Source organism: Miscanthus floridulus, chromosome 7, assembly GCF_019320115.1.
Source record: "Miscanthus floridulus cultivar M001 chromosome 7, ASM1932011v1, whole genome shotgun sequence".
Classification (NCBI taxonomy): Eukaryota; Viridiplantae; Streptophyta; class Magnoliopsida; order Poales; family Poaceae; genus Miscanthus; species Miscanthus floridulus.
Window position 1 is genome coordinate 15,212,772 of NC_089586.1, and position 11,859 is coordinate 15,224,630.

General features: G+C 41.9%; 2 protein-coding genes across 2 annotated transcripts; both read right to left on the minus strand.

Moving 5' to 3' along the window:
* Positions 1–843: 843 nt before the first annotated feature.
* On the minus strand, positions 844–3,027 carry LOC136462657 (uncharacterized). The gene is made up of 6 exons (XM_066461725.1): positions 2,999–3,027; positions 2,138–2,283; positions 1,941–2,054; positions 1,447–1,787; positions 1,284–1,363; positions 844–1,210 (listed from the first exon to the last, which is right to left on the minus strand). The coding sequence occupies exons 3-6, from the start codon at positions 2,023–2,025 to the stop codon at positions 1,102–1,104; spliced, it is 615 nt and encodes a 204-aa protein (XP_066317822.1). The 5' UTR covers positions 2,026–2,054; positions 2,138–2,283; positions 2,999–3,027; the 3' UTR covers positions 844–1,101.
* A 603-nt stretch (positions 3,028–3,630) lies between these two features.
* Positions 3,631–6,873, minus strand: LOC136462656 (uncharacterized). The gene is made up of 5 exons (XM_066461724.1): positions 6,747–6,873; positions 6,427–6,558; positions 5,884–5,973; positions 5,160–5,515; positions 3,631–3,950 (listed from the first exon to the last, which is right to left on the minus strand). Exons 2-5 carry the CDS (start codon positions 6,535–6,537, stop codon positions 3,791–3,793), a joined length of 717 nt encoding a protein of 238 aa, XP_066317821.1. The 5' UTR covers positions 6,538–6,558; positions 6,747–6,873; the 3' UTR covers positions 3,631–3,790.
* Positions 6,874–11,859: the final 4,986 nt, after the last annotated feature.

Sequence of the window (11,859 nt, forward strand, 5' to 3'; positions counted from 1 at the left end):
TGAGCCACCGGAGACATCACACTCAATGGCATCCGACGAACAACAATGCTTACCGCGGTTTCGACCCCTCGACACCAGGCTATCGCATGCTCGCTCACGCATCGGTCGCCCGAAGTTTCCCACGCTCACATGTGCATGGGGTGGACCTAGTCCTGCCCTCCCTCGCGCGCTCTATCCCCCTTCCCGCTGTGAGCCAATCGTACATGCAAGAGCAAGAAGGAAACTACTATATTTTGATTGATTGATCCGGCGAATCCCGTCATCAGCGCCCTCAGGATCAATCACACGAGGATTACATCACGCGATCAGCTCGCACTGCCAGTTACACAACCGTCCTCCCTCACCTCACCCTCGTGCGCAGCCCTCACCACTTGCCCTTGTGCGCCGCCCTCACCTGCTCGCCGCTCGTCTTCGACTTTGCTCGTCGCACACGCCGTCGCGGCCGTCACCATCGCCTTGTCCACACTGACCCGCTTCCTCATCCTCAGGCCGCCGAGCTTGACTCAGCATCAACAGATCGTGCACCGCCTATGTTTCAAACTTTCAATCCAGGTGTTCCCTCTCTACTGTTCATGGTGAAACAGTACTGTTCGTCTTCCTGGTCTGGTTCAAGGCACACGGGTGGTTCAGGGGATTAGTTTGACACATACGAGGTAGTTTAGCTACTTAACTAAACCTTCTCCAAATTCAGCTTGTTTGAAACATACGTGGCAGCCATCAGCCACTAGGTGAAGGAGCACCATGATCACAGACCAGAGGTGTATTCTTGCCATTCGTCCTCGTCGTGGATGGAATTACACGGTCAACATCTTTTTTTATCAAAGGCTTATAGCCCAGCTTATATTGAAAGAGGAAAGTACTGCTGGAGTACCAGCTTAGAAAGAAGCAACCTAACAAAAAAAAAAGACACCCTAAACCTCTAAACCACTCTAGAAAAACTCTCAACACCCACCCCAAACAGACCACAAAAGAGAGAAACTTCATTACACGGTCAACATCGGTGTCTATGGCTCTCTCTCTCTCTCTTCACCACAAAACAAGAATCATAAGTCATATTATTTAAAAACAAAAGGGAATATGGGAGAGCAGCTTGGCCGGCAGTCATCCGCCCCTCTTGACATGGAGAACAACAAAAACCACCGCTCCAAGTACTACTGCGGCAATGGCAGTCGTTTTCACCACATTGTATTGTGTCTGTTGCACTTTTCCGCTGTAATACAAATATTAGTACATATAAGAAACCAAAATATAGATAATGAGCATCAAATATTCAAAAGGCTTACATTAAATCGTCTTGAAACTTAAGATTCTTTTCTTCTAAAACTTCAGTTCCTTCTTGACCGACTGCTGCCCTTTCCAGACACTAGAAACATAATCAAATTAATATTATAAACAAAATCCAAAAATTTTAAACAGGAAAGAATTTTGAGTTTTTTTGTACTGTACCTCTTCCTTTAGAAACACAACATCCACCATTACACCAGCCTTAAATTCCTCTAATCGATGTCGCAGTTTTCTTATGCATTCATCAACATGTATGCCATGATTTGCTAGCTTAGTCCCAAATTCCACTGTTTGCTTACTGACTATAGTTTCTAAGTCCTGCAAATTATATGAAATATATTGATTCACAGCTAAAAGAAGCAGAAAATATCTAATCAAATATTTTGTACGATCAGCCATGACTTGCTCATTTGTTAATTCTCTCTTACGTGAAGCATCGGTGCATTGTGACTGCATTTCTTGATTAACTATACTACGAGCAGTAATTACTTCATCGTCATCACCTACATAGTTGTGTTTGAGTTAAAATAGTAGCAAGACAAACAAAACACACAAGATATCCATCAATCGATCCTCTCATTGTATATAAACCTACAGAAAGATTCGCCAACACAAAAATGTAGGCATTGATGACATATTAATAACAGTTAAATTACCTGACAGCCGATTGGATATAAGTATATCATTTGCATAGAGTGAATCATTCCTATGCAACCAGTCATCTGTTTCATTAGGATCCATATTTTCCTTGTTTGATGCATCCTGACCATCTAACAATTGTGACTACAACACATATAAGAAACATCAATAGTAATATCTATATTATTATTCACCATCATTTCTACTATACAACCATTGGTAGTTTCGGTACGCAGTTGTTGCTCCTTTCTTCTTTTATATGCTTCTCGACGTTTTTTATTTTTTTTCGTCCCTTTTCTCTTGAGACATTGCGTGTCATCGAGCCTTATCTCTTTCTCCTGCGTTGTGCAACATCGCTTCCTACAGTGTTACATCCATATACTATTGATTATCATTTATATAATATAAACAATAGGGTGTATTGAAGATAATAATTGCCCTTCTATTTTGGTTACCTCCATTAGTAGTGTTAGTCTAGTCTCGCAATGGTGCAAGAGAGGCACTATTTTCCATTGAAATGTACCCACAATTTAACCTCTTGTCTAATACGGTAACCATTAGTTGAAGAACATGAAAGATGACACATATAAATATAAATATTCCAAAAAATGCTAAACGCAGTTTATCCACTCGTCTAACATGAAGCACAATAGTTTGAATATATAGTATAAAGCAAAACAACTATATAGGCTTGGTATACATAGGTTGGCTAAATGAACCTGCTGTCATCATTGGTTTATAGATTATTCTCTACTCCATCAATGAGGTGATATTTGCAAGAGAGGTCAGCGCTGTGTTTTTTTTTTTGAAAAGGTAGCTTGCTACAGTGTATAATTATATATATATTGTATCGTATTTCATACTGAATCTCTGTTGTAAACTATAGTTTCTGATATGTGGTTCCACATGAGTGCCCCTTTTCCGACAACTCTATTCGAGTGCTGATGGCAAAGGTAAAGCTATCATGTGTAAGCAAACCTATCAAGTGTATGTTACTCCCAGGTTTTCAGTTTACAGAAACAGTGCTAACCATGAATTACAAAACAAAATAAAGATTGAACTGCAGAATACTAACCTTGATGCTCTGATTTCACTGTCAAACAACCTAGGCCAGATGTACCTGCACATGAATATCACCTCTTAGTATTTATGGGATGATAATTAGTTTCTAAAGCATGGCAGTGTGCTGCAAGAAGCAAAGAGGTGGCAGTAGACTAAGTGCACTATAATTTTTCTAAATTTTATTCATGCTGCACCAGGCCAAATGCAGTAGTGACTACACAACCAGGTGAAGGCATATGTCATGTTGCAGTTCGGAAAGAGACCTAGTTTGTACAGCATGGCAGTTTGCTGCAAGAAGCAAAGAGGTGGCAGTAGACCAAGTGCACTATAATTTTTCTGCATTTTATTCATGCTGCACCAGGCCAAGTGCATTAGAAACAGGGTTCATTAGTGTGTTTCTTTTTTTCAAAAGCATTTCGTATGTTTGGCGTACGTACTCAATCTAAAGAAGAAAAAAAATCTACCAGAAGAAAAAACTCTTTAAGCTCCACAATCAGCCCAGCTCCACCGTTGCAGTTCACACGAAATCACCTGGGAGCTCCATTGGCTGATGCAAGTGGATAATGCCTTTTTTTTTAGCACAAGTGGATAATGCCTTTGAGTTCCCATTAGCACACATAACATTACACGGCAAGAGCTTAGAGGTAGCATAAGCAGGGTACCTTTTTACATAAGTCACAAGGATTCTTTGAATACTTAATACAAATATTAAAAAAAAACATGTCTGCCTTATATCTTACTTGTTGGATCTACTAATTCAACAAATTATAGGGTTCTGAACTATCACAATGGCACTTGCAGAAACTTAAGGATTCTGATCCTCCACATTGGCCTTTGCAGCAACCAAGCTTTGGCCTTTGCAATGACATTCAAGCGAACTGTGCATTAAAAATATCCCATACATCGCCACGGCAGTCAAAACACACAAAATACCATTTACTAATCGATCAAATTCAGCAGCATCCCTGCAGGTCAGGAACAAATTTTGATAAAATGAATCAGAAACAAATATGATGAAATGAATATACCAACAGCACAACAAAAAGAACACAGTAAACGAACAATAGAAATGAGTAAACCTACAACATTCAGTTTGCTATTATTGAGCATGATACAATGCATTTTCTAGTCGTAATTGCCAAGCGAAAAAAAACCCAAGTGAAGTCTGAAGTAATAGAAATGAAATAACCAGCAAAGAACAAGGAGAGCCAATTTGGCTCTCCTAAGCCAACAAAGAAAAGTTCACCTGCACAGAATCAATGACAGCTAGCAACACATCCAAACACCCTGCCCACTCTGATTCATAAAAACTCGACCTGCGGGGGGTTATGACAGCCCCGAGGGTTTTCCCTTTAAGAAGATCTTCTCACACAGATCGAGAAAACCCCCGAAACCCCGCCCCCATCCTGACGCAGCGGTATCTGTTGCCCTGTGAGAACCGGGCCGGGCCATAACTGCGCTTTGGCACATGGGGACGGGCGAGGGGATTTTTTTAACCTTAGCCTGAAATTCGCTCCCACGGGGAGTCGAACTCAGGACCTGAGGAGTGCCGCTGGGTCACCTAACCGTCTGAGCTAGGCGCCCTTTGGCCCCACTCTGATTCCTAGCTTGGCAAGGCAGCACAATGCTTGGCAAAGAATCCAAGCATCACTCAGTTTGCATATTGAAGAGTAGATAACTGATTCAAAACATGCTACAGTGCATTTTCTTGTTGTAATTGCCAAGCGAAAAATCCAACTAAACAAATAATAAACGTATAGTTGTGTCTTATGTTATTTGACTAACAGACTAAGTTGCCCGGTACAAAAAGCAAACTGATGCAGAAAAAAGAACTAACACATAACATTGCCATCTTAGTGCTTCAAAATTACTTGTCAGCCGCCATTGACTTTGCTTTGAACACAGGACGAGTTGTTACATGTCATTTATTAATTATTGTGTTGAATTTGATTTGAGTTGGTACTTGTACCATTAAAGTTTGTATTCTTTCCCAATCATTTAACTTAGACGAGCAAGATTTTCCAGTTTCACCTCCAAAACTAACAAAAGCAACTTCATTGAGAAGCGGTTAATGTGCAAATAATTAGGAAACACACTAAGAGAAGCATATGTGCAGAAAACAAAATAGTGGTTTATTCAACCAACACCTTCATGTAAGTAATCAGGAAACTTACTTGTCCATTTCAGCCTTCCAAGCTGCAAGATCAGCATTAGCTTTGTCTGTTAGGTTTTCCAAGAAAGCTTTGCGACGTTCAAAGTCAGCACGGACATCTGCACTTTGGGCTTCCAAATTAGCACCCCTGGAAAATTTCTTGATGGCTTTCAAATGAGCTTCCATAGTTGCCCTCTGAGCTTCCCAATCAATATTGTGCTTGATTATTTTTGATGAAAAAGTTCGCTTCGGTCCTCTAACAGAATCAACAGATGCTAGCTTCATGGGATGGGTGATAATGGATGACATGCCAGTTGTTGGGCTTCTTGCTTTAGCAGAAGGATAGGAGAATGAGAATGTGCTGTTGTACCTTGCAACCTTTGTAGGGAAGGACCAGAAGTCATAATCTTAAGTTACGATCGGAAAATTAGCAGAGCAAATAAAACTGATTTGAACCGAGCTACATTATTATAAACATCTAGATTCTTAAATATGCATAGATAATAAGCAAATAAAGTACCACTATTAGGTCATAATAATATATAAAGCAAAGAAAAGTTGGCCAGCTACAAATGTAAATGTAGCCCAACAACAATGCAACATGCATCTCTGAACAACATATAGCCCAACAAGATCAATTACACATATAGCCCAACAAGATCAATTACAAGCTTGTGCAATCATCACGGCAACAATCCGCAGCACACATAAGGCAGGGAAATTGAGAAAGCTAGTACTTTACTTACACTGCCATGAATCACGTGGTTACTCAGAACAACAGTGCTAGGATGTGCAGGTAGTCCACGGAGATGGTTACTGAGGGTGGTGCCACCATCCTGGGAGTCATAACAAGATTAGAGATTTCAATCAGTGGCCTCTTAAAAACTTCAGAAATTCAGCCTCTTTCAGCGCAACAGAGAAAGCAACAGAGAGTTTATGAATTCACAGGTTAATTGGGAAGCACCGTGCTACAGCTATATGGGAAAAGAAAAACTGAGGGCTCTAACGCTGCTTTCTTGAAAGGGCGACAACAAAATGAGAATTTTTCGTTTCTCCCTTCCAAAAACAAAAATTTAAAACTTCCAAAAACAAATTTAAATTTAAAGTGGAGAAAGAAGCTCACGAATGTCGTGAAGGAACAATAAGAATTCAGATAAGAGAAAAGAAAAACAATACTGTCACAATTGGGATGGGGCAGCTCGATACAAAGGTGTCCACAACTTCATTGATAATTTGGAATCCAAAATCCTATCCGTTCAAATTAACACGCATATAGCTCTTATACGTACCGATGCAGTAGTGCGGATGAGCAGAGCAGAGGCAGATGAGAAATGTGCCCCAAGGAGGTTCCTCGATCTAGATGAATGGGAGAGTTTCTCCAACATGAAGCGTCCGGCCATCTCGGTTGCCGGCTGATGAACCTGAATTCAACATAAACTTGTGATTAGATCAGATCCAAATCCATGTATATACACTTGTAATTAGATCAGTTCCGGATAAAAATAGCCAAATTGACGAAGATAGGGTTTGGGTTTGGTTGCTAGGTTTCGCGCAACGGCAGGGGAAAGGAAAGAAAGGGAAGGGAAGAGAAGGGAAGGGATGGGCATACCCGGTGGGTGATCGTCGCCGGCGAAGGGTCCGACGAGACAGTCAACTGGCTAGGGCGGCGGCGGGCGACCAGCCGCGTCGCCACGATAGAGAGGTGTAAAGGCAGGGTAGATGGTAGACCGAGGCTGTTTTTGGTTGTATATAAGGGTACGTTTGTTTGCCTGTACCAAGTGCTGCGCCGGGAGCCCGGGAGTGCGAGGCCTGTGTTTGTTTGTCTCCACAGTAAACCACGACATATTTGTGATATAGCCTGCTGTTTGTCTGAGTAAATTGGGATAATGCTTCGTTGATGAAGGGGTCCTATAATTGCATTGTTCAGCATCGGGGCAAAAGATTAATATGGAGAAATCCTCCATTCATTTTGCTAAAGGCGTCAGGCAGCAAAGTCGTGATGTTATCAAAAACGAAGTGGAGGTTTATAATGAGGCTTTCAGTGAAAAATATCTTGGTATGGGTTCAAATGTTGGAATTGCTACAAACGGTGCCTATAAATATTATATTTTTTAACCAAATCAGCAGGAGAGTCTCCTACTTTTTTCCATTAAATGAAAGAATGGCATTTACAAGGTTTCAGAAATACGAGGCTTTCAAGCCCGAAAATAAAAGGAAAGTAAAAGTATACAATGAAGCTATCTCTCCAAGCAATGAGGGGTGTCTGCCTGCTTGACTTGGCCTTAGTACAGACTTGACCAAGTTCTTCTTTGAAGTTCCTCTTTCAAACATTGATATCAACCTGAGCATTATCGAAGATGACTGCATTCCTTGACGTCCATATTACCCAACATGATGTTATAAATATTTCTCTGAATATGGGATTCCCAAAGTTGTCTCTAGCTTCAATTATCATGTCTAAAGTTTTGAAAGGTTCATATTCCAGTGAATAGGGATAGAATTCCAACAGCTTTGGCTGAAACCACATTCAAAAAATAGATGAAAACTTGTTTCCTCATGGCCACCATTGCACATAACACAATTATAGTCGTCTAGCTTCATATTCTTTCTTCTCAACAAATTTCTTGTATTCAATCTATCTCTGATTAGGAGCCGAAAGAAAAATTTATGTTTGCCTAAGTTGCATGAGGCCTGGAGCCAAGAGAAAAGAGGGGAAGCTTCTGAATTACCAATTAGTATATTGTAGGCCTTTCTACTACTGAACTTCGAGTTGCCCCAGGAATATGACAAGTGTCTGAACATTTTCATCCCAATCTCTTTCCTCCGGTAACTAGTCAATCTCTTCCAGCTGTCTTGCAGCTTGTGAGGACAATGGCAGTCTAAAAATTATGTCAACTTCTTGACCAAGAAAGTATCTTATGGAGCATTTTGGCTTTCTGGTGAAGGAATAAAGCTGGGGGTATGTATCTTTGAGATTTTGCCCTGCCAACTACGTGTCCAAAAAAGAGTTGTGTTGCCTCTGCTAAGATTGCAAACTGAGAAGCTTTGGAATTTATCAAAAAGTTTGATGATATCCTTCCACCAGAAAGATCCAACTAGACTTCTGATATGTGGTGGTGTCTTAGTGTTGGAGTAGAATTTGCTCTCCATGTCAATGTTACCTAGGGTAATTCTGCATTATTATAAAATGTATCCAAATATTTCATCAAAAGTGCATTATTCTGACTCTCTATATCAATAATTCATAGTCCCCTTTCAGTGGCGGACCTAACCGGAAATATGAGCTTGGGCGGATCATTATGTACAGATACAAAACTTCACCGATATACCGGTCTAACTATGTATACAGAGGCTTAATTCAGCCATTTTAATTCACCAATATACCGGTCTTCATACATATGTATATATATATATATATATATATATATATATATATATATATATATATATATATATATATATATATATATATATATATATATATATATATATTGTAATATCACATAAAAATTATGTTCTAATATATGGCTGCCGTTTTAATTCAGCCATTTTAATTTGCCGAGTTGGAGCGCCGCCGCCGTCCGCCGTTCTGTAGCCTCCCTCCGCTCTCTCCCTCTCAATCCTAGCAGCCACATAACAATCTGGTATCAGAGACCTTGCTGATCATGGAGTAACCCGCTGCCTCCACCACCGCGCCTTCACTGGTGTTTTCTGCCGCGCCGCTCTCCACCACAGCGCCTCCAGCATCTTCAGGCATGCTGGTAATTCCGTCGCTGCCGCTGGGATCGGTGGCTGCGCCGGCCCCGGTTTTCTCGCCGAAACAGACAACGGCGGCAATCGTGGACCTCAGCCACTGCATGCGGGAAGTCCAGGAAACACTGCGGGCGCTCCTCCAGGGACAGCTGGCCATCACGCCGCCGCTGCCCACACAGCCACCACCCCTCCCTCCGCCGTCGTCATCAGCCGCATCATACCCGGCCATCTCGTACCCCTACGGGATGCCCAGCGCGCCATTGCCCTCGCCGCCGACCTCCGTATCGCTACCGTCCACATATGTCCCGATCCAACAGATTCGTTTTCCACCGTCGCCGTCGCAAATTCCGGCCTGGGCGCTCAGTTCCACCGCGCCAATCTACTTGAAAGTGCATCTAGCCCTTTAGTGGGTTTTGGATGATTGAATGACAACGTGATTAAATGACTAACCCGTTTGCTAAGTGTGGACATGTAATAGGTTATCTCACAGGTACTTAATGAAAGCCAAAATGATGTGTTGTTGTATAAACAATCTAGTTCAAGCACAAGACAACAATGCAAATGGAATTCATGCGAAGGCTTATTTATTGTGGGATTTCCGTGCACTATGTGAAAGCAAGCTTGTAAGAATTAATTAATGAGACATAAGGGATTGCATATGGAATGGTCTCATATTTGAAGCTTGCTAAATTGAAATGAAAAAGATAACAATACATGAATGGATGATTCAACGCAAGATGTGACTTGATGGCTTGAGATGGTGAAGATAGCAAGGAAAGGCTTCGAGGTACTACGCAAGGGTGAAGGGCAAGCGACGGCTTGGCGGCCGAAGAACCTAGCTAGGGTGAAGAAGGAAGTACTTGCATTTAGTTGAGGTACTAATCAAGCTATGATGTTCACGTTTATGTGGGGGGATCAAATCAATATTGGAGTGTTTGATGAAAGTGACTAGATACATTTTGGAGTTATTCATATTTGATGAATGGAATCAAGTCACATGCTCAAGATGGCTATGCTCAAGTGAAATGATCAACATCAACATGTTAGCACCCTTACTTGATGAAGATTGGAAGGGACGGCATCAATTCAAAAGAGATCAACTCAAGTGGTATAAATTCATTTTTCCTTTGATCTTGAGTTTAATAGGTATGCCGTACTATTAAGAGGGATGCATCATGTTGATAGATAATGTTTCATAAGTGCTCAAGCCAACCCATGTGAGTTTTGAGTATTTGAGCGACAAAAGAGCTAACTTTATCTTTGCTGGTTTGGGATACCGGACGTGTCCGGTATTTACCCACCAGTGCTAAAACTGTTGTTCTCGGGTTGGTTCGTCGGGAGTTCCGACGGTCAGGAGTCCCGACATGGGTCAGGAGTTCCGACGTCTCGCACTTTAACTGACCTGGAGGGTTCGCTGTCCTGGCCATACCGAATGTGTCCAGTATTCATACCGGACGTGTCCGGTATGCATGGCCAGAGGCCAACGGCTAGTTTTCAAATTTGTTGAGGGTCGGGAGTTCCGATGTGAGTCGGGAGTTTCGACGGTCGGGAGTTCCGGCATTCATCGGGAGTTCCGATGCCTCACAACTTCACTGTACCTTAGTTACCGTTGGCGCAGTGTAAGTCATACAGGACATGTCCGGTATTGCAACGGCTATAAAGCGGCTAGTTTTCCAAGGGGGCTATAAATACCCCCAAGCCTCCAACTTTGGAGGCTGCTGATTCTGCTGACATACACACACATTTTTTAGCCTTGCCAACTCTCCCAACCCTCTCTTAGTGAGTGATTGATCAAATTTGCCAAATCAAATTGTGGGTTGAGTGAAAATCAAAAAGAGAGCAATCCAACCACTTGAGCACTTGTGCATATTGTCAATCTCGTGATTCGCATTTGTTACTCTTGGACTCTTTGGTCCTAGATGGTTAGGCGTCACCAAAGAGCACCCGAGAGATTGTGGTGTGCCACGGAAAGTTTGTAACGGTCGATTCCGCCGCCTCGGAATCATTTAGTGGAAGGAGGAAACGGAGTTGGAAAAGACTCCGGCTAGAGTGACCTTCGTGGTACCCTCTAGGGCTGACCTTCGCTGGGTCGCCCGTAGCCCCCTCAATGGATAGTAGGACTCGAACGAGTCCGAACTTCGGTAAAACAAATATCGTGTCTCAATTCACATTTTATTTGATATTTGTGTTGCTCCAGCTCTTGTGCAGGTTCTCTGTGTTTATTGATATCTCTAGTAGGTACCTGCAGTTTGGCTTGAAGATAGAAATCGAAAGGAGCAAGTTCGGGGCTGTTCTGCAGAAACTATGCATACCGGACACGTCCGGTATTCATACCAGACACGTCCGGTATTAGAGCTCTGTGCTAAAAATTTTTATTCGCAGTTCTGACTTTGTGTTGTAGGGTTATAGCTTCTAGATATATTCTTCATACCTTGTATACTCTGTGGCTAAGTTATGAGGGGTGGTACTACTCTTTATTTGGAGTTTCCATTTTGGAAACTCCCTTTACTAATCATTTCCGCATTTAAAGGTGTTAATTTTTAGAAACGCCTATTCACCCCCCCTCTAGGTGGCATCCTAGGTCTTTTCAATTGGTATCAGAGCAAGGTTCTCACCTAAAGCTTCACCGCTGTGAGAAAAGGATGTCGACGCCTATCGAGTTGGAGCCGGTGCTTCTCCAAAATGATGGTTCAAACTTTCTAACTTGGTCAATACATGTACTCAATGCTTTTAGAGACATTAGTCCTCTTATTGAGCATATTGTGAATGCAAGCATACCTCTTCCTATAGTTGATTGGAGCAACTACAAAAATTTGTCAAAAGAGAAAGAGATATGCGTGCAACTCAATGCTCAAGCTATTAATGTCATTTTGAGTACATTGAGTGTAGAGGTTCAAGATGGGGCAATCTTCAATGGACAACCACCTCCGAAGAGTGCTCATCTCATTTGGACTAGACTTTTTTATTTA

What these genes read in the sequence shown, in the direction of transcription:
- LOC136462656 (XM_066461724.1), bottom strand. Translation starts at nt 6,537, where the DNA reads ATGGCCGGACGCTTCATGTTGGAGAAACTCTCCCATTCATCTAGATCG. An exon ending in TCATCCGCACTACTGCATCG is followed by an intron (nt 5,974 to 6,426) that starts GTACGTATAAGA and finishes TATGACTCCCAG; the next exon opens with GATGGTGGCACCACCCTCAG. An exon ending in ACCACGTGATTCATGGCAGT is followed by an intron (nt 5,516 to 5,883) that starts GTAAGTAAAGTA and finishes TTCCCTACAAAG; the next exon opens with GTTGCAAGGTACAACAGCAC.
- LOC136462657 (XM_066461725.1), bottom strand. Translation starts at nt 2,025, where the DNA reads ATGGATCCTAATGAAACAGATGACTGGTTGCATAGGAATGATTCACTC. An exon ending in TATATCCAATCGGCTGTCAG is followed by an intron (nt 1,788 to 1,940) that starts GTAATTTAACTG and finishes ACAACTATGTAG; the next exon opens with GTGATGACGATGAAGTAATT. An exon ending in AAGTTTCAAGACGATTTAAT is followed by an intron (nt 1,211 to 1,283) that starts GTAAGCCTTTTG and finishes TTTGTATTACAG; the next exon opens with CGGAAAAGTGCAACAGACAC.